The 21370-nt window shown below is 41.0% G+C and overlaps 1 protein-coding gene and 1 long non-coding RNA gene across 5 annotated transcripts in view; one reads left to right on the forward strand and one right to left on the reverse strand.

The window, feature by feature from the left end:
• LOC309716726 overlaps positions 1-5676 on the reverse strand; it is a 32304-nt gene extending 26628 nt beyond the window's left edge. The window contains exons 1-2 of the long non-coding RNA XR_014279504.1: positions 5563-5676; positions 3568-3637 (exon numbers count right to left, since the gene is read on the reverse strand). This is a non-coding gene — a long non-coding RNA (uncharacterized lncRNA). The remainder of the gene's footprint in view (positions 1-3567; positions 3638-5562) is intronic.
• Positions 1-21370, forward strand: part of vps13b (vacuolar protein sorting 13 homolog B) — a 297078-nt gene that overhangs the window by 220869 nt on the left and 54839 nt on the right. For all 4 annotated transcript variants that reach the window (XM_082550699.1, XM_082550697.1, XM_082550698.1 and 1 more), the window contains 3 exons: positions 10819-11021; positions 12241-12457; positions 13981-14165. In XM_082550699.1, the coding sequence (XP_082406825.1) occupies positions 10819-11021; positions 12241-12457; positions 13981-14165 (605 nt within the window). The remainder of the gene's footprint in view (positions 1-10818; positions 11022-12240; positions 12458-13980; positions 14166-21370) is intronic.

Here is a 21370-nt window from a genome sequence, read left to right on the forward strand (position 1 = left end):
AAATTTATTTTTGTAAGGAAAATATAATTACAGCATAAAAAAAACAAATCCTGAAGCCAAAAAACCCACAATTAGGGACTAGATTGACAGTAGCGCCTGTGAACAGTTAAATTAATAATCCTTGTCCAAGACTGCTGAGGAGCTCTAGTGATCTTACAGGAAGAAAACAAGAATGTCTGGTTTGGGGCCAGAGGCTATTAGAAAGGGAGTTGGCGAATCCTGTGTCCTTGAAGTGATTGGTCTGTTTCAGACAGACTTGATGGTAATGGAGCTTCTGTGATTGATGACACTATAAGGTGCTTCTCTTAGTGGGATAGCGATTGATGTTTGAAGGAAAGCTAATGGATAACAGTTTAATGGTATTGCCTAAGAACAGTTTACATTGTGAACATGGAAGTTAAGTAGGAAAACAGAACCGTGAGTCATTATTTTGCAGATTGCTAAAAATGGGCTTGGACCTTAAATGACTCATTGTTACATGTTCTTTTTGTGAAAACTGAAAAACATCAAACTCGTGATGTGATCCATTTCATTCTGCTATATTTCAAGATATGGCTACTTGCTTCAAGGAAATTCTTGAAACAGGTGGAGCTATGTTGGAAACATCTGTCATGACTTCACCCTGTTTGGCAGAAGTAACCAAAATTTAAGACTCTAAATGTACATGCTTTTCTGTGGCGTGTCATTTGTCTAGTACCCGAACTCAGCATTTGGGCCAAGAGAGCAATGAATCCAGGCACCTTGAAAATACAGTACTGTTGCAAAGTGCTCCAGATATCCTATACAAAATGTAGTATAGAACAGATTGTTCATTCATGTGCTCACCTCGATTACATTTTTTTATTCCTTCAAATTAAAAAATATGCCTGAAATGCAATATGTTTACTCTGCAATATGTTTAATTCAACAGCAAAAGCCTAAACCATTGTTTTGGTGAGTGTGTGCCTCTTTATGAGTTGTAGCTTCTGTATATCTATTGATCACTATGTCACTGCATACCAATAGTGAAAGTATTTTCTTTCCATGCTTGTTGTATGATGTCTTTGCCTGTTTGGAAGGTTTTACATTCAGTCATTTACTCCCAGTGATGAACACTGGGAATCAGATCGCACTGTTGCTTCTATTATTATTTGGAATATTGTTGTTTTTTACATGTGCTAGCAAAGTCCTCATCTGCCAACAACAGGGTTTGACAGTAAACTGTGAAGTGAGATGTTTGTGTTAGTCTTGGGTCTAAAGTTGTAGGACTGGGTGTATTTGATTACGTGGGTATGTGTGCATTTGGACATGAGAGAGACAGTTTTTTTCACGCAGTTATGTATGAATGTGTTTGAGGGCAAGATGTTTGTTTTTGTGCTAGAACCAAACCCTGCCTTCATCAACACTGACTATTATCCAGGAGGCTTCACAGTGTTTCCATTATGACAATCAGAACCGCTAATGCTAATGTAAATTAAAGAGCTTCCAATTTCTTTGTGCAGCTGGGTGTGAGCCGGCGCACTATAACAGATGATGAGGGATTTTTAGTTTGTTTTTCACTTTTGCTGTTTCTTGGCACGTCTTCTAATTTGGACAGTAGATGGAAACAGAAGGATAAAATAGGTGGTGGTGGGGAGGGATTAGGGGGGAGGAGATGGCATGCGACGTGCTGGAGATGAGGAGGAAGACTTTCTCATTATCATTCAGGTAGATGTTTTTTTTACCTCTGTGCCCTGAGCGGCACGTCCTCTGTTTACTGGGGCTGCAGAAGAACGAGGACAAGCTGAAACAAGGCTCCCTAAGTGCCTGCATCTGTTTTACAGATGTTGTTATATAGGGTTACTTCAGATAAAATGATTGTCAAAAATGTTAATTAAAACCTCAAACAATTTGCACTTTGTTTACTCGAATCTGCATAACTGCACGGTGACACAATACTCAGCAGTGCTGCCCTGAACTGATTTTCACCAGCTTTCAGCTTTCATCCATCTTTGATGTGTTGACTTTGATAAACACAGTTGAAACTGTGTGTGCAAGGCAGTGGGAAAAAAAGCAGTTTAGAGACAATAGCGCTAGTATGAAAGCTAATCCCGTCCCACTCACTGTGCTTTTGAATGACTCTACTATTTATAGTTATTACTCTTTCTTTTGCACTCAGTAATACGTTTCAAGAGATCCGTTCATAATAGTTCTTTGATTTGTTTACTGTAAACACAGGAAGTACAGATTGATTTGCCGTGAACTGACTTTTCATGGGTATTGTTTTCTCCACAATTACCAGCACAGTGAAAGCAAGCCATTAGAGCCTGACTTGATGCAAATAAAAAATATGGGGATCAGGACCACTGGTGTTTATTGACATCCACTGGGTTATTCATCCTCAGTTTGGCTCTAAACGTCTTGAAATACTGGTTGTTGTTACGCCTCGAAAAACATAACCTCATGCGTGTCTGTTCCGAACAAGACATTATAACAACTGCCATAAAACTAATGCTGTCATCATGTATGGCAGACGTTTTACTCAACTCCTCTTACATCATATCTGAGTGCTTTGTGAAATACCTGAGACATCTTAGATCCTCTGTACAGATCTCATTAAAGACTGATATTTCATTTCAGCGCCTTTTCTCAGAGCACATGCTGAGCCATGATTTGAGTAAGACTTGGGAAGTTTACGTGGCACTAAATGCTTGTAAAGAGCCTCTTGTTTATATGGGGTAAGACATTAAAGCAAACTGAATAACATGTTTATCTCACCCCGTTGCATGCGGATTTTTCTTTTTGTTTACTTGACAACTTAAGCACACTTATAGATCACAACACACACGGCTTTTTTCCCCATGGGTTTCTTCACATAGCGTTTCCAGATTTGTTGCCACTGAAAGGAGACAAACTGTCTCCAATTACACAGACTGATCACTAGTGACATTAGATGTATCTGCTGACTTTTAGCCTTAGCTGCACTGCCTCCATCACTCACCACTCTGGCCTACTCTGTGCCTTGGAAAGCGAATACCTTGGAATTTTCCAAAGATAAAGGTTGGGATTCCCATTCTGTAAGGTTGAGCCTTTGAGCTGCCACAATAAGTCAGCAGGAATGACCCCCCTGGGAGTAGCTGAACATGAGAGATGTAAGACAGGAGAATGTAGTGCGACTGCTTCTACAGTATGTATTACTACTGTTGCTGCTGTTGTTGCTGTGCTGGTCCTCAGTGGCAGGCTAAGACTGATGGAGCAAATCCTGAGCAGACCTCACGTTGAGGCCTGTGTGTGTAAGGAGAAACGGGAGAGGGAGGAAGTGGGAGGGAGAAGTTGCGAAAGAAGAGAAGCAAGGGGTGTGGAAGATAAAGTAATAGAGGGAGAATAAAGTTAAAGCAGATTAATTAAATCAGGAACAAGGGAGTTGAGAAAAGAGCTTGTTGGAAATGGATTGTGACTGGGAAAAGGAGAAATACTCACTGAGAAGATAGGTGGCACATAAGGCCATAAGAGAGAGGCATAAGGCACATGTAGACATATATAAGAGAGGACAGGGAGGCCACACTGTGTCCAGTGCAAGATCTCCCCAATATTTGTCATTGTGCTCACCTTATCCTACCCTGTCTTCATCATCCATGCAACATCTGGGGCTCTGTACCTGGTCTTGGCAACCCCCTCTCTGCCAGGGGACAAGATGGAGAGAGAGGGGATTAGGTTGACAGTGAGGTGTGTTACCAGATCCTGTGTTAATGAAAAGCAAGTGGAAGCCCCGCATTCCTCCCTCCATCCACGAATCACCACTCCCCAAGGTAGGGGGGCATTTGTAGTTCAATGAAAGAAAGAAAGGAGGTGTGCAAAAGAGAGAGAACAGATGTCTTGGGGTCCATGAAACAAGACCCTCCCTAATCTCTCAGCTCTCTGACTGCTCATAGAGTGCCCCTGATTTCCTAAGAATGCACACACCCACACGTCCATAGACCCTGTTCCTATAGCGTGCTTTATTTTTGCGCATACAGGCTAAGTTTTGCTCTCAATCCCTTTCTTGTGTGGACCTCCAGCTTCTTCTTCCCTGTGTTTTACTCCAGCGCACTTGCAAATGAAAAATTCTTATTGTGAAACAAAGCGAAAGCTACCCTTTGTTTTTTTATGTCCTGTCTTTATCTTTCAGTTCAAGTTTTATTTTGTTTCTTTGGCCAATCTTTGAATTATGATCATGTCAGTTTGTTTACTCTGCTGAAAGAAAGCCACTCTCTTCCATCTATCACATTATTTCTGCTTCAGTGGTCAGGAAAGAGCAGCTGAGTTAAGCCAAGCCAAGAAAAGATTTATATTTATCTGCTGTGATTTGGCACGCTCGCTATACTAATAAATTATTTTCAGCACATTAATAACAGAAATACTATGTCACAGAGAAGACGTGAGGAAGAGGGGTCCGGTCTGTTCAGGTATTTACCTCACATTTCTGCCTGATGCTGATCTTACATTGTTATTGACATTAAATGTAAAAGGTCGATATTTAGGTGATATGAGTTTAATAAGACTCAGTCATCATTAAAACCATGATTTCTGAGTCCACCGGCTTATCATCTAATGTGCCTGCTTTTGTACACACTTGTTGATACTTGCACTTTTCTACAGGTAAAAGTATTTTACAACCATCAAAACTTTGAAATCTTCCAACAGGGACTGTACAAAATGTTTGGTTCAAAACAAGCTCCTCTAGCTTTCTAGAGAGAAAAAGTACTTTCCTAATAAATCCTAGTAAGAAAGTACCGTTACTCTCTTAAAAAGCTCTTTTGTAGTACTTTCTAGGAGTGGTTTTTTTTTATGTATACTCTGTCAAAACAGTGCCCAGCTGTTAGTACATTTTACATTTTTCGATTATAGAGAAAGATAGACTAAGTGACTGTAAGAGAAAGCAAGTGCACATCTTCATGAATAAGGTAAATTACTATTCATACAGTTGTTGCTTTATATCTTTTATTACTCGCCATTAGTTTGCCACACAACTCTTTTTTTTTTTTAATTGTTCTACTTTTGTTCATATCCAAACAACACACACACACACACACACACACACACACACACACACACACACACATGGATACATACCATTGGAGTAGCCAAAGAAAAAGAGGCATTTCTTATTGAGTTACATTTGAAAGCATCCATACGGAGCCCGAAGCTGTTTGAAAAAGATTTCTCAAAGTCAGCTTAAAACCTGATAATTTGTCAGAACCCAGCCTTAGGCTGGCTAAAAGAATATCATGTAATAAAAATTCCACTTTTAGGGGAAAAAAACATTCTGTGTAGCACATAGACTTAGCTTCATATGTAGCGTTCATATGAGAAATTACATTTAGTGTTGGAATAAATGCATATCTTGCATACACAATCTGCTTACGCCTTGCAGCTCTCATTGAACCCATATTTACTCTATTTGTAATGGCTTGGCTGATGTGCAGCTTTTTGCACTGAGCTATTTTGGCCGATAGCGTCCCCTGCTACAAAACCAGTTTCCTCTAGTGTCCTATAGTGGTCTTGTGGTGAGTGAGTAGTGTATTTCTGTGGTGAGTGACAGTATATTACTCCTATTACTCTTACCATCCCAGAAGGTCTTCAGGGGCCTCTCCTGGTTATGTAATGACTCCTTTAGGTTTCTTCTAATTGATACCAGCACGTCGCTGAGTATAAATCAGCCAGGCAGTGGTCAGATAACGGCTGCCAGGGAGAAACCAACATGGTAAATCAGTCTCCGATCCTATCTAATCTATCTAATGTTTGCCAGAGATGTATTTCACTTCAGGAAGATTTCTACCCAACCTTTTCCCCACCACCCACTTGGTTCCTCAAGTGTCAGAGGTTGTGCATTTGCCTGCAGTAGATGTGTGTGTGTGTGTGTGTGTGTGTGTGTGTGTGTGTGTGTAAGGTACAGAAATCCAAATTAATTCTCAATGGGCTTTGTTTATTATCTTGACTCCATTCTAATAATTTAACACAATTACACAGTTATTCATGCACATGCATCCATGGACTATAGCTGTGTATTTGTTCCTCACTTGTTACAGCTGTTTTACAGCTCTGGTGTTTCTAGCAGTCACCTAAGGGGATATATAAAAACCAGTGCTATGTGTATAGTTAATTAGGGCTCAATGGTTTATTTATTCAAAATTAATAAATAACCAGATGGCATATTATTTTAGATGTGAAGGAAAAAAGTATTACTCAACTTCTTAATTTGTTTTCCCCTATTTGTAACCACGATGTACTGTATGTGTACATCGGGCAGAGGTGATTCACTGACATCTGTCCACTGGCCTTATTGATCACCTCTCTTACCAGCCCTGTCTTAGATCAAGACAGTCCAAACAGCTGCCTGTGCACCTATATTTACTTCCTTATTAATCAAGTTCTTACTTCTCTCTTCTCCTCTTGGTCTTTTTCTTTGCCCAATGTGTCACTGTTTGGTTTTGTCTGTGTTTGATACTCATCATTTATAAATATATTGCATATATGCTATACAAAGCCCATATTTCAAATCATCAGAATCAGAATCAGAATGGGTTTATTGCCAGATGTTGAGGTTTACAACATTAGGAAATTGCTGCGGTGCTTCAGTGCAGACAATAAGAATTAAAGTGCTATGTAGAAAGAAAGATATGTGCATGAGATATACATGAGATATATACATGAGAATAAGAATTATAAGTGCTACGTAGAAAGATATATACATGAGTGCAGGTGGTGATCAGTGCCAAACATGAAATGATGCAGTGACACAGCGTAGGGTCATGTGTTAGTGGCGGGGACAATCATGTGGTTATTGTTCATGTGTCCAACAGCAGAGGGGAAGAAACTGTTCTTGTGGCGAGAGGTTCTGGTGCGAATGGAATCATCTCACCAGTATTGAAAGATGTTACCTCCGTCTTATGGCAGAATTTCACAGTCCGGCTGCGTAATGTCTTTGGGCTGTCTGCTGTCTCTGGAGACAAACCTACATAGTGGTAATATGGTCATAAAGAGCAAAGGCAAGGATGGGAACAGGCTGAAGAAATGTGCTTCTGACTATTATTCAGCATGAAAGCAAGAACAGAGTTAGCGATGGAGAAAGAAAGGGATTCCCCCTCATTAAAACCACTCCCAATTAGGCTGATTATTGAAAGTGTTGGCTGCTGCTGCTGCTGGCTTTAACATCAGGATGCTGCGGTCAACCGGGCTGTAAATGACGCATGGTGAGACGGGAGGAAATGCTTTGCTACACACTCTGTGCGTGCGACTATGTGCATGCGTGTGTATTTATTTCCACTTGTTCACCTGGCTGTGCATGGTAAACGTCTGGATTTACATCTGTATGGATGTAGGCATTCGGCTCTACTTTGCTAAATGTGCCTATGTGTGACTGCACTTAACCTAAATGTGCTTTTATACATAAGTGTTCATGAAAGATTTTCATCTTAACAACCCAGTTTGGGAGTTCCCTTGAACTGTGTAATAAATCGTAGCCATGAAAATAAACCCATTGTCCACAGTTGAGTAAGTAATAGCCAAGCTCTGTCTGTGCTACGGCACCAGGAGATATTACCAGGTAAGCTGCCAACTTGTATCAACAATGTCTTTCCTGAAAGAAATGAGTCATCCCAGTTTAACTTTTACCCCAGATTGTCTTATGCAATAGAAGTTGTCTTTCTTTGGAACCCCATGTTGTGTTATTGCACTTTAATGTTGAATAAGATGTTCCTTAGTCAGTTGACCAAGCCTGGAAAGATTTGAGTATCCTTGTGTGTCATATCTTCATCACATCATAGCTCACTTTCTCTCTCATATCCTCTGTTCTCGTCTCCACACTCTTTCCCACCATCCGTGTCTATATCTATTCATCTCCTCATTTGTCACCTCCTTCCCCAGTCCCCCAATTCATATGCCTTTCCATCTCTCCTTCAACCCCCATTTATTTTTTGCTTTACCCCAAGTGAACCGCAAGCTCCAAGTAGGCTGTCTTTACCTAAAGCTTTCAAATATAAGGAATAAAAAGTTTTATTTTTGGTGTGGTTTTTATGGAAAAGTATCGATAGTGTAGCCTGCCAATCCAAACACTGTGTAATTTGCCATCTGCTCCATACACATCATGTCATGCACAGTGCGTTTTTTTTCTACATACTTATGCTGATGTTATTTCTGGGTGCTAATTCTGAGTTAACAAAGGGTTTACCATGTTTTAAACAGCTTGTATTATCAAAGAGGTAAATCCTGAATGTTTGACCATACATTGCCTCTGTTATGCTGTTGGCAGCTTTTTGCTACATGTCTACTTGTTTCCTTAAAAAGAGGTATCACTGCAGTTCAATGCACAGTTGTTCTGACTGCCTTTATCTTATGTTGAGACTTAATGGGATTGCTGTCTTCCATGATAACGGTGTCCCTGTTCACGGGACCTCAGGGCTCACTGAACTGTTTGAGTGTGAAAATGATATGAATCATATTTCTTTCGCTGTTCCCAGATCTTATCCTACATTGGCACCTATGGCCAGTTTTGAACCACTGAGTTCTGGGTTGAATTCCTTATTGCTGAAATGTAAAATATCTTGAAGCATGAAGACTTGCTTTCAATTTCTTTCATAACTGCAGCTAAACCTTTCTCCCGATCAGTCCTGAACACCGCTTTGAGCAACATTAGCCACATCTAATGTGCAAAACATCATTGTTTTTTTTCTCCCATGAACTGTTGGATTAAGGTCAGGACTTTGACTTTGCTTTTCCAAGGCATCATTTTCATCTTTTTTAACTATTTTGTTGCTAAGCATCACATCGCTGCATGACCCACTTTCTTCTGAGAAATAATTGCTCCATCAATGATGGTGAGCCATCCTGGCCCAGATCCAGTAAACAGGCCCAAATCAAACCCCATCCCTCTTTGTTTCACAGATAGAATAAGGTTGTTGTGCTGCAGTGCGGTGTTTCCTTTTTACCAAACCTGAGGCTTCTCATTTAAACCAAAAATGCTATCTTTTATACAGGACAGCCTTCTGGGGTGTCTTAATTATCATTAGTGAATTGCAAGTAGGGAGCAGTGTTGTGTTTGGAGAGCTTTGGTTTCCTCATTGGTTTGTCTTCCTCATTGATGCTGCATTGATGACCTCTTGCAAGAGAGACTTTTAGCAACTTAGAAGCCACCAGGGATTTCTGTATGATCTCCCACATCACTCTTGGCATGGTTGATCATGCCTGTGAAGGGTAACGATGCCCTGGAATTCCCTTCATTTGTACACATGTTGTCTGACTGCCGATCAGTGGATTCCACACTCTTCAGAGAACGTTGTGTAACCTTTTCCATCCTGGCGAACCATTGACAATTTTTTTTTTCCTGAAGTCCTTAGCGATCTCCTGTGTTTGTGCTATGATTCAACTTCCTCAAAGCCCAGTTCATTCACCATAGCGCCCACTCCCACCTGACTGTTCTCCCACCAATTAAAAATTCCCATCTACCGTAAAATTGAATGCTAAAACTAGAGTTTCTTATACTTTTCCACAGAGATGTGTAATACTGGGTCATTTTCCTTAACAGATAAATGACTGAGTAATATTTTTATGTCATTTCATTAATTGTATTCCTTCTTTCTTTGGCTTTTAGGTGTTGTGTGAAAAAACGATGATGTTTTCGGTCACATTTATGAAGAAATATAAAACGGTCTGACAAAGTTCAAAAACTGTTTTGCCTGCTAGACGCAGAAACAGGTGTTGCTTTCTTTGACTTTCCCAGACTAACAGCCAAGTCAGCTGGAGTGAGAATGTCTCGAGTTAAAAGACATGTTTGAAGAACCACTTCTCAGGGCATTATTAGTCATCCAGTGTTGAGGTTTCCAAATGGGCTGCCACCGCTGTAGCTATAACTGACCTGATCAGCCCTCCCACATCAACAGCTTGTTGTCATGTATAGTGAGTTATGGCAGCAAAACTACAAGTTCAGGAGAGCTTGTGACCACAATGATGCGTCTCAGTTTTAATGGAAAGGACAGATGATGTTTCAAGCTTTCCTTATTAAGCTGGGGCTTTTGCTACCTTTGGGGCTTACAGGGTGAGTGGGTGTTTGGCTTTTCTCTCATTGTAACGTGCCTGCTAAACCTTTTACTTTAGCAATTTACAATATAAAGACAAAGATATGCAGTTTCAGATTAGTTTGACTGTTTCAAATACCCCAGTGTGCCTCTGTCCATGAAATGAACTCATGGAGCCCCATTATATTAACTAATGTTTCTGTGTTGTAAATTTTACACCCAGATGTTGTCTAATCCCAGTGTTTCTGGTGGCTTAACACTGAATATAGTTTAGCTAGTTATCTGCACACAGAACACGAGGTCCAAGGCATTTACATATGCCTGTTCCGAGCGAAGAGTAATGTTGTTTCCGTCCCCAGAGAGCCAAGTATTTATGCCATTAACATCAGGCGAGCACAATATCCAGGAGGATGTGGTTGGTGTAACTGCACTGTATGTTTTGCTGCTCTGTTATCACAGTGCCAGACTGTTGTAATTGACCAGTGCAAAAACATAGAGGCAAGCATTTGTGCAGCTGATATTTGAGGTTCGGTTGTTTGTGTCTTTTAATTTCGTCTGGCCCAGTTGCAAATGAACAGTGTTAGTTTTTATACATCGTTAGAGGTATCGATATTTCACTTTGAAACCAGGATTGGTTTTCGACTTTTCCCCATTTGTCTGAACCTTTGTCCTTTTTTCCATTGTAGAATTACTGAGCGCCTGCTTCTACTTTACCCACAAACCATTTATCCTTTACCTTCTGTTTTCTCTCTTTAGTTCTGCCCTGTGCTGTGCATGACATTTATTGCTACTTCTTTTGTGTTCCAAGATGCCATTCAGGCCGCCTCTGTGCTGCTCGAGGTAAAAGATGTGTTGGTGAGAACTGGACTAAAGGATCGGAGCCGTGTACTGTTGGGACCATTTTCCTGCAGCAGTTCCTTAGAGGCTCGTTGGTGTCGCCACAGTGGCAGCCCTGGACCCGAGCCCGGCCCCCCCAAACTGCTACTAGACCTGAAGGGAGGCCTCCTGCAGGTTTGTATAGGTTTAATTATCAGGCACAGCGATAGTTGATGGAAATGAGTCTCTCTGAAGAATGCTTTGTAAATGTTTTAATGAGCTTCTTCCTGCTCAACACCAGTCTTAATCTCAAGGTAGACCTACCACCCACTAAAACATCCGCTTAACTGTCATTGGTTTCCAAATTAAACCATACAGCATTTATATGCTGACACCCACTCACATCATAGCTTCTCACAATCTGAACACTCCTCTTGAATCTGATATTCCTTTTTAATTCACCATGGCTTCTGTCCTCTTTGGAGTGAAGCGATGACAGTAGAAATTACATGCTGTAATTTCACTGTACATTTGAGTCATATCTACTGGTTAAGTGGTGGAATATTAAAAAGCTATTAATAGAGGCTGGGAAGTGGGGGAGAATATGTGTGGCTTTTTTCCTGTCACAAGTTACATAATGCCCACACTGAAAAGTCCCTCTTCAATGTGACTGACTGAGCACATTATTACAAGTGTATTATTCCACATTACTCGCTCAGGGGGAACCCCCTGACCCCTTTTATTCAATGATTCTCTAATGCTCTTATTGCGTGCCCACAAACAGAAACATCACTCGCAACTCAACACTTAATACGTAATCATACATTTCCCTCTGCAAATATTGGCATTTGTGGTGTTTTAATCAAGTGCTGTACGAAAACCACCGGAATTCCCTCAGATTCCTTCTTTTCGTGCTCTCTTTCCGAAAACTTTTGGGGGAAAAAAAATCCCCAAATTTTCCTGTTTTTAAGAGTTTAGTCATAACCCACCCTTGCAAAGCTAGTGAGCGGCGGCCGAGCAGTCGGGCAGCTCCATGTGTGCAGAGTTTTTGACTCAGAGATTCCTGGTCCTTGGTCCAAACCCCAGGCAGACTTGCTTTGATGGAACAGGGGAAGGGGAATGCCGCGGATAAGTGGGGAAGACGTAAGGTTGTGTTGGGTAATGTTGGTAAGGTTGTGAATGGGTTATGATGAGGGTAATCCTGACTCCTTCTCTTCCTGTTTTGGAAAAGAAAGTGTTGATGCAGCTTTTCAAGGAAGAGCCAGAAGTCTGTAACATGTAGCCTTATCCTCATGCCCATCTGTTATTTAACTTCTTTCGACTTTTCCCTATTTGGAGCTCCTTATACTCCCCTTTTACTCTTTTAATCCTTTCTCCCAGTCATCTCACCTTTTTTGTTCTGTCCCAACAACAGGTCTTTTGGGGCCAGGAACACCTGAACTGCCTGAAGCTGATAGAGGAGCACCTCCGTGCCTACTTCCACCTGCAGAAAGGGGATTCAGCTGAAAGCTGTGCTAAAGGCAAGGCCTGCCACACCCAGCCACCTCCGTCTCCAGGCTCTCCCTCTCCTCGGACAGAGCACAGCTCAGATGACTTACGCACAGGACGTTTCCAGTATATCCAGGACTCAGGTGAATGTCAATGTGCTGTATGTTGATCTGATGTAGAGATGATGTGCGGCTCATAGAACAGAGATTGAAATGTAATAATAATAGTAGTAATTGTTTCTTGATAACTTTCGGTCCATAGGATAAACAGTAACAATGGCTGTTTATTCATATATTCGTGTAAGTGAGTTGGACAAACTAAAAAAAAGAGCTTTTGTGACAAAGTGAGATGTCACTTAAGATACACATCGACTTAAATCAAAGTCAGATCAAAGCCCTGTGTGAAAAGAAGTTTCATCAGACATGTCTGCCTGTTTCCACTCTGAGTAACATGGTGTTTATTCCCTCTCTTTGTGCTTTGTGTGCGCTGTCCTTTAGACACACACAGCAACATTATACACAGAGGATCAAACTTCTCTCTCGCTGTAGACCAACCGTCCACAGCTGTGGTTGAGTCTTTGTTTGTTGCACTGTTCAACTGGTCTTTGATGCATTTAATATTCTGGCTGAAGCAGAAAAAAAAAGTACAGTAGTGAACTAGAACCAAGAGGACAATCTGTCTGCAACATGTTGTCCAACTGGGCCCCAGAGCAAAGAGACCAGGAAGTGCCGCTCCCCAGGTCTGACAGGGATAGATGGGGTAGATGGACAGGAAGAGTAAATGAAAGCTTGGTGGAAACGAGGGCAGAATGAGTCTCTAACCCACTTTCTCTCAGTTGAAAGCAAAACCTCATGAATGTATCTGCCTGTTCTTTCATCTGCCCTTTTTGTTGGAGAACAATATGCTGTCCACCTCTAAGAGAGCACAGACAAGAAATGGTTTTATACAAAACCAAAAGTTTCAACTTGTGAAGCCCTGGAACCAAACAAAGCAGAAATTCTCTGCTTGACTGTTTTTTTTTTTTAAATAAACATTTTTCCAAAGGACTTGAATCCCAAGCAGCAGCCACAAAGTGAGTCAAAACACCACTCAGAGGTTTAGATCCAGCGTTCTCCAGCTTTTGCAGGTGCTTGGCGTGGTTCAATCAATGGCCGTTTACTCAATAGCAAAAATGTTTACTTAGCCACTATGTTTATGAAGGGCTCCTTATGCATATAAACACTCAGAAAGCATGGAAACATCCACAGCAATTTCTGAGGCAAAATTGTTTTGGTAGTTTCAGATACCATAGTACAAATAACCATGCAAACATTGCTACACAAAACATGGATGCAAGTTAAATATAGTCCCTTTGAACCAAAAGGAGAAAAAGTGCAAAGAATGCTTTTTTTAACCTATATCTCAGGGGGGAAAGAGGCCACTCTTATAATTAAACCGGATTTCTGTTCAGTTCAGTGTGTCAGCGGGTTTTTGCCCCAGAATCAATTTCTGCCCTTTGTTTACTTTTTGCTGTTTTAGTTCTGCCACTTTTTTTCTGTTACTCGTCATGTGTTTTCTCTTTTTAGTCTGTAAGTCTTGCTCTGAAGTATAACCACAACAGAAAATCACTGACAAATTAAATAAAATCCTGTTTTGTTTTGTTTTGTTTTGTTTTCTTTCCTCGCAGCTTCACAGAGACTGCCAGGTCCACATGAGGTGGTGTTTTACAGCGAGACAGACGATACCCCAGGGGTGATGTTGTGGAGATACCCAGAACCTCGTGTCCTTACCTTTGTCAGGATAACACCTGTTCCCTTCAACACCACAGAAGACCCTGAGATCAGCACTGCAGACCTGGGAGATGTCTTGCAGGTAGAAAATGACGTCCGGGGTCTGAAAACAGATCTGACGAGTAACGTTCTCAATCAAAAAGATAGCCTTTTGCGTAATACTTAGAATAACCAAAGTTTTCAAAATAGGCATCCAATGAGCCCACAAACCCACCAGGAAAGGTTTTTCACAGAGGTCGGTGCAAGTGACATTTTCCTAGAGACTTCTACAGGACCAGAAATATTTTTTCAACTACAGGCTTTACCCCCTGGTGGCCATTAGAGAGAATGCGGGTATAAGGCACTTAGTATTTGCATTCTCTTTTCATAGCCGTTCATCTTATGTTATGTTATATTATGTCCCTTCCATAGTATATAGAGAGTATATGTCTTATATGTCTGCCTTTACTCCAAAACTCCAAAAAAGCAAAGAACAGTAATGCATTAACCAATCCATGGTCCAGCTCATTGTGCAGATGCTATAGTCACATACAAAGATGCAAGATTAGGAGAGAATCCACACACCTCTGCCAGTAGTCTTTACTTAACATCACCTGCACTAAAAGGGAAATAAAGCGTCGTAGAGCTGGACCGGGGGGGGGGGTGTTGTAATTCCCTTGACATGAGTCATGAGAACTCCTATACACTGCATGTTATTGAATGACAGAGACCCCTGCTGTCTTTCCAAACATGTAATACATGGTCAGACAGCTGTGGAAGTCATCGTGCATGCTCTGGTGTGAATAGCCAGGTGTCTCAAAGCACAGATGAGGTTATATTTTGGCAGGGTGCAGTAGCTACCGAGCCTTCGGGGCCTCAGTGGGGGACAGGACATCCCACTTTTCCTCCTATCACTCATTTCCCCATCCTCTCTTTCCCCATCCTCTCTTTCCCCATCCTCTCTTTCCAACTTTTCATTCTTAAAGAAAAGATTCATCCCAAATTGTGGTCTTTTGCATCCTCCTCCATATTCTCTTTTTTTTTCTTGAAACAGAAATATGACATTTGTTAGTGCCTGATAGTGTCATTGCAACAGTCGGTTGGATTTATATTTTTGACCATTCCTTTAGGAATAGAATTTGTGGGAACAGAACATGCAAAACATGTTTTGTCACCCTCTCTTCTTAGCCAAGTCAAAGCCATCTGTGTTTGGTCTGATTTTATTTGAATGGCCTTGTTATTGTGGTTTTAAATTCAATTGTGTGACTGAGAAGCAGCTGTATAGCGACTGATAAATGATCTACCACTAGATTCTCAAAATATGATGCAAGGATGGGTCAAGTACATAAATACAGACAGCCGATCAAAGATTACATTATTGTAACAACAGTTTAGCATTAGTTCTTGATGGCTATAACATTGTAAGTGTACAAAGTTTTACTATGACAAAATAATTCCCAACTGGCTTTTAGCTTTTTTATTCAGTTTGAAGCTTTGGGCTTGGATGCCCTCGTCTTTTCCTTCTCCTATTTTTCTCCGGCTGCAGCATAGGTTTCTCATCTCCCCATCTCCTCTCTTTATCTTTCACATTCTTTCCTGAACTCCCATAGCCATTTCACCTACAGTACCGATTCTGTCTGTTTATGTGTGCTGGCCCAGGAGAGGAAAGATTTTGGAAGGTGCTGCAGATGTCAGACTTTCAGCGAGGCCCCACAGCTGTAAAGTCTGTAATGAGCAAAACTCCTGAGCAAACCCTCGAGCTGATTGGCCACATATTGAGTTACAGTAGAGAATTAGAGGGAGCTGATGTGTGTAGAGGAGAGAGAGTTGGAGGAAGATGTGATGATAGAGTTGGGATTGGGGGGAGGGGTTATTGTGGGTGGAGGAATAGGAAATAATATTGAGTGAAAGGGGGTTAAAGAAATATATATATATATGACCATAGAGGGGGTGGTGTCTTCTGCAGTTCTGATAATGCCTACAGAAGCCTCAGTGTGAGAGGATCTGTGTGACAATGCTACACTTTCTCTACTCCAAGGAAGAGGATGTTGATTATTTAGCAGCTGCTGGAAATGACAGGCAGGCAAAAATGAACTGTACGTCCTTCCTGATGTATACTCTGCAATATAATGCGTGTTACTATTACACATATGTGTCCTGTGCACAGAAAATGCATGATGTCAATAAGAAGCATGCATTTACGTCTGCATTACTACATATGCCTGTGCCAGTACGTAAAAGATAATGCCTGTGACTACAGACATGTGTATTAGAGTTGTGTGTATTACACAGCAGGAGTTATGGAACCAGTGGTTGATGAACATATGGTTTCCACATCTTCCACTCTGCTCCTCTTCCCCTGTCATGTGGCATGGTCCTATCTCTTCTGACAAGTCTGTTAAAAGGAATCAGGTGTTGAGGCTACTGCAGGGATAGTGGTGAAAAGAGGAGGCCCCAAGCACACAACTGTTGTTAAAACTCCTTCATGTGGGGATTTGATGCAGCATCTGCAGAGAAAAGCAATGGAAGCCATTGCATTTGACAAGTTAGAGAAATCTATAAAGCACATTGTGCAACATTAGTTGTCTTCTATTAGAAAGGACTAGAACTTGTAAAACTGCTGAGCCAGCTGTAAAGGATCAAAAAGTAAGCAATGAGTCTCTCTGCTGTTTTTGTGTCATCCATGTAAACTATGCTGCAGCATGTTCATAGAGCAATGGGTCTGGCTGCTGGTAGTAGTACAAATGTAGGACATAACACACAATGTGTTTGTTTGTTTGTTTAAACTGATTTAAATTCGGTGTTAAACGCTATTCCTGTACGTTTTTGAACACTGCTAAATATGTTGTTGCTAAACTAGACGTGAAAGTAATTCTAAGATATTGGATATCTGTTTACAGATAAATTACATTTACGGTTATTATTTTAACTGAAGTTCTTGGTCATCAGCCAAAGTTATTGCAGTCCCAGGTTTGATTGATTGTAGCCCCAGTGACATAATGGTAACGCGTTGCCTTTTAGGAAACATCAGCAGTCTCGTTTAATTCGCTTTTTTAATTCCTCCCAGGACCAGAAAGAAAGTCCAGCTGAGGGGAACGGAAATGCAGCCATAAAACTCCAAAACACAGTAATGGCTTAGTTTGTATTCCAAAGGAATTTCATTTACTTTACATCAAGACTGAGGAGAGAGAAAGAGAGAGGGAGAAGGCAGTCATAATTTCTCAGGCCTCTAAAATTACCATGTGGCTATGCAGAGATGGAGGCTGATAGATTTTGAGAAATGGAAAGTGAGAGGCATAGGGAAAGAAAAGAAATAAGTAGTTAAGGGCGAGTGATAGTCAGCATTAAGCTGTCTTCATTCCTCTCTGTCATTTATGAAGTAATTCTTTTTTTTAAACATAGCAGGTGGACAGAGGACTGCATGTAAACAAAATAAAAATAGGTTTTCCGATCGGTTTTTCTCACTACCCCCCCCCCCCCCCCCCCCTTTTGTCACACTCCCCCCTTGCTCCTTTCCTTTAGTCCTTCCCCACTTTCCCCTGCTCTTCAGAATAAATGAAGGGTTGTACTGGCGGGGGGGGGGGCTCCTGCTCTGAGCCTTGCTGCTCGCTTGTCCCCAGAGCAGATCATATTAACATTTTATAAAATCAAGATTTCCTGCATTTAAATAGTTGTGGTTTCCCAACTGGTTCCAGTATCTCAGAGGGGGAATTCAAACCTCCTTCCATTACTCAAAGTCAAATTGCTGCCTGAGCTGTTTTTACGTACGGTTGAAGGGGAGCAATGTCAGAATTTGGTGGTTGGTTGGGGGGGGACTCTTGCCGCTGAAAAGCATCTGATCCCTAATGGAGCATCCACAGGTTCCCACCTGTAGAGTGCCGAAGCAATGAACCGATGATAAGAGAGAAAGGTGACTCATTGTCACCTTCTTGTTACATGCAGTCAGTTCTCTGAATCATAAGCAGGTGTTCGTCTTGCTCTCTTTTCTGTCCATCCTGTTCGTGTTCCCCTCCTCCTGCTTCTGTGGGGCCTGGGAACCATGGAGCAAACACAGGAGCTATGATTCAGCTTGACCCCAGCTCAGGGGAGCTGGAGGAGATGGAGCGTGTTAAAGCAGAGAATAAAAGTTCGAGTTCAGACACAGCATCCAGTAAAGTAAATGTAACAGAGTCTTGTCTCATTCAATTGCCTTTTGTCCATGCCGACTTTTCACAATATGCAATTGTGTTACTGTGATCATCCACTCTCTGTTGAAGGAAGTTGCCCAAATTACTCTGACTTTATTAAAAAAATCACACCATCTGCTCCCCTGCTGTTTGCGTGCATGGCGTTGTGGGGATAGCCTTTCATGTCCCAGCAGGCCTCCGTTATGCCATCGTGGCCCCTCTGGCCTGCGAGCGGTATCATAAAAACACTGCAGCCTGAGTTGAGCCACCAACCTTCAGCCATAACTTGTTTTTGTTAATGTTATATGAAACACAGGTCCACCATCAGCTTCACATCTGTGACACGCCCTTTCCGCCGATGCACTCGTTCTCTCCGATGAATAGAAATGTTGGAAGGTAAACCAGGGTACTCAACTGGGTATTTTACTTCAGAGCGACACATTTACCCAGAAATAGCGAGGTGGAATTTTAGCCAAGATAACTATTATTGTAGCAGGACAGTGCTCAAGCGGACCTGCATTAGTCACAGCTAATGCACTATAAAAATAAAAGACTGTCCATGTGGTTAATTTGATCTGGAGTTTTTGCACCTCATCCACTAAAATCTCCAGTCCCCCTATAAGAGTTTGGCAGAATAGAGTAAAAACACAAAAAAAGAGTGAGCATGAAGATCTCTGCATGGGCTTATTCCTGATTTTCCACACTGATTAATGTTAACATATATCAGCCCACCTGAGACAGCATAGCAGGAGTCATTTTCATTACAATTTTTATTACATCTCTTGAATAAACATTTGTTCAAGCTGATGTCAATTCAATTTGTCTGCTGGCTGATAAGAGGTAGCAAGCAGTGGAATTTTTAAACATATAGGCATCAGTGAAATAACAGAAGACCTAATAGCTCTGTTGATATTGTTAATAAAAGTAATGGCAGACATGGCTGTGGATGTCAGCAGCCACGGCCTCAGAGCGAGCTGAGGGAGTCTTCAGTTGCACAGACATACTTGAGAATTTGTAGCAATCACACCTGGGTTGGTGATGGAAATTGACTTAATTTCTGTATGTTGTGTATTTGCTTTAGTTTGGCTGCCTTTAGTTAACCTTTAGAGAAATTGTGGTTGTGCAGTCAGACTGAGAGAAGTACAATCATGTGGAGAACAGTCCTGAGTTCTCAGAAACAAAGGTGAATTATATGAATGGAAATATCATCCATACATGCACAATGCTGCCAGCACTTCTGAATATAACATTTGTAAATAGTTTTTAAAAAGTGCTTAACATGTAGTGTTGTGCTTTTGCACAACACTACATGTTAAGCACTACATGTTAAGTCTTGAGTCACGTTTCTTTCTTTTTAGCCAAGAAAATCTGAAATGGTTGCAGTGACTTATTGAAACATCTGCAGACATACATGGAAATACAGCACTTTTTTGTATAAGGCAAAAGCAGAGTTTATACAGGTCTAACAAGCTTGAAAGTCAATATTTGGTATGAGCATGTTTATTGTTTCACACAGTCTGAACTCTCTGAGGCAGTTTTCTTGTCATTTCTTTAAGCAGTCTTCAGGAATAGTTCTCCAGGCTTCACAAAGGATATTTAGAGGTCTTCTTTGGATTTTGGCGGCCTTTTGTTCCATTCTCTATCAACATGATCCCACACTGCTTCAATAATATTGGGCTCCAGGCTCTAGGGAGGCCAGCCCATGACTAATAGGGTTTCACTGTGTGTTGTTCTGTCCAGGTATGCTTTTACTCCATTGGCAGTGTGAAACCGATGCCAATCAGAGTACGTTCCAGTAACATCAAAATCAGATGATACTTTTCCATTAATTTTAACACAACCTTCAACATCCCCCACCTGTGTTTTACAGATGGCTGTAGACACTCACAGTTGTACCTCTCGCCTGACCACCTCCTTACATACTGACAATGATTTGACTCAGAAATTTCAAATTTGGATTCATCACTCCATCAGACCTGTTGCCACTGATTTTCAGTGCAGTTCTCTTGTGTATTGTGGCATACCTTAGCATTTTCTCACTGGATTTGCACCCTTCCACTGAGACCATTACTGATGAGATTTTGGCAAACAGTCGATGGATCAACTGAAAATCCAGACGCATCTCTCAGGTCCTGTTTCAGATCTTTGCTAGATTTTTTTCCCTATTTCTTAACAAGAAAATGTTTAGATACAGTTCATCTGCTGTAGATAGTGTCTTAGGCCTGGCTCTTCTTTTTTTCTTATCCTCTATTTCTTCAGTTTCCTCAGATGTTTTAAGGACATACTGCACACCATGTGCCATGAATATGTACCAAGTTTCCAGCTACCAACACTCATCTTATTGGTGGTATTATTTTATTTCTGTCAAACTTTGTTATCTTTAGAATATTTCATAGATTGAACTAAAGAAATGCAAACAAATTATGTGTTTTTGCAATAAAAAAAACCAAGTGCCTAAATAGAATTTAAAATGGTCTTGTTAAGTTTTCTGTTACTGATTCATCATTTGAGTCAGTTGCCTTTTTCTTTTAATAATTAGGTGATTCATGGGTCAATCTTAAATGTCTCAACCCAAAATAAAAGGTCAGGTACTGCATAAGGACTGGACTAAAAATGATTTAAAAAGCAGAAAATGGACAAACTTTGCGGGTCTCTCAGAAAGACTAGAGAACCATTTCTCAAGATCATCTTAAATAACTACAAGAAAGTGCGGTTTCTAGGAAGCAAAATATAAAGAAATGAGGGGTGACTCAAGACTTTTGCACAGTACCGTAGCTTCTCACGGATTTAAAGCAAACCCAAAATGGAACATTAAGTTGGAATTTAGGATAGCAGATCGTTTTTTGGCGTATGTTTTGCCCGCGGTCGTGGTGCCAGGCCTACTCTGTCGAGTTCTTGTGGAAAACACAATCTCGACTCATGCAGCCAAGGGAATGTCAGCTATTCAGGGTTACATGTTGTTTATCAGATAAGATACACACACAATCAGGCAGCGGAAACTGACACTGCCCAGACTGTATGATACGCTCACATACATACGCACACCTGTGTATACACATACGTATACATGCATATTCTCTTTCATATGTACAATTATACATCGTTTTCTTCTTGAACACATATACACAATCCACTTGAATTA

This window comes from Aulonocara stuartgranti (genome assembly GCF_965226115.1).
Source record: "Aulonocara stuartgranti genome assembly, chromosome: 11".
NCBI lineage: Eukaryota > Metazoa > Chordata > Actinopteri > Cichliformes > Cichlidae > Aulonocara > Aulonocara stuartgranti.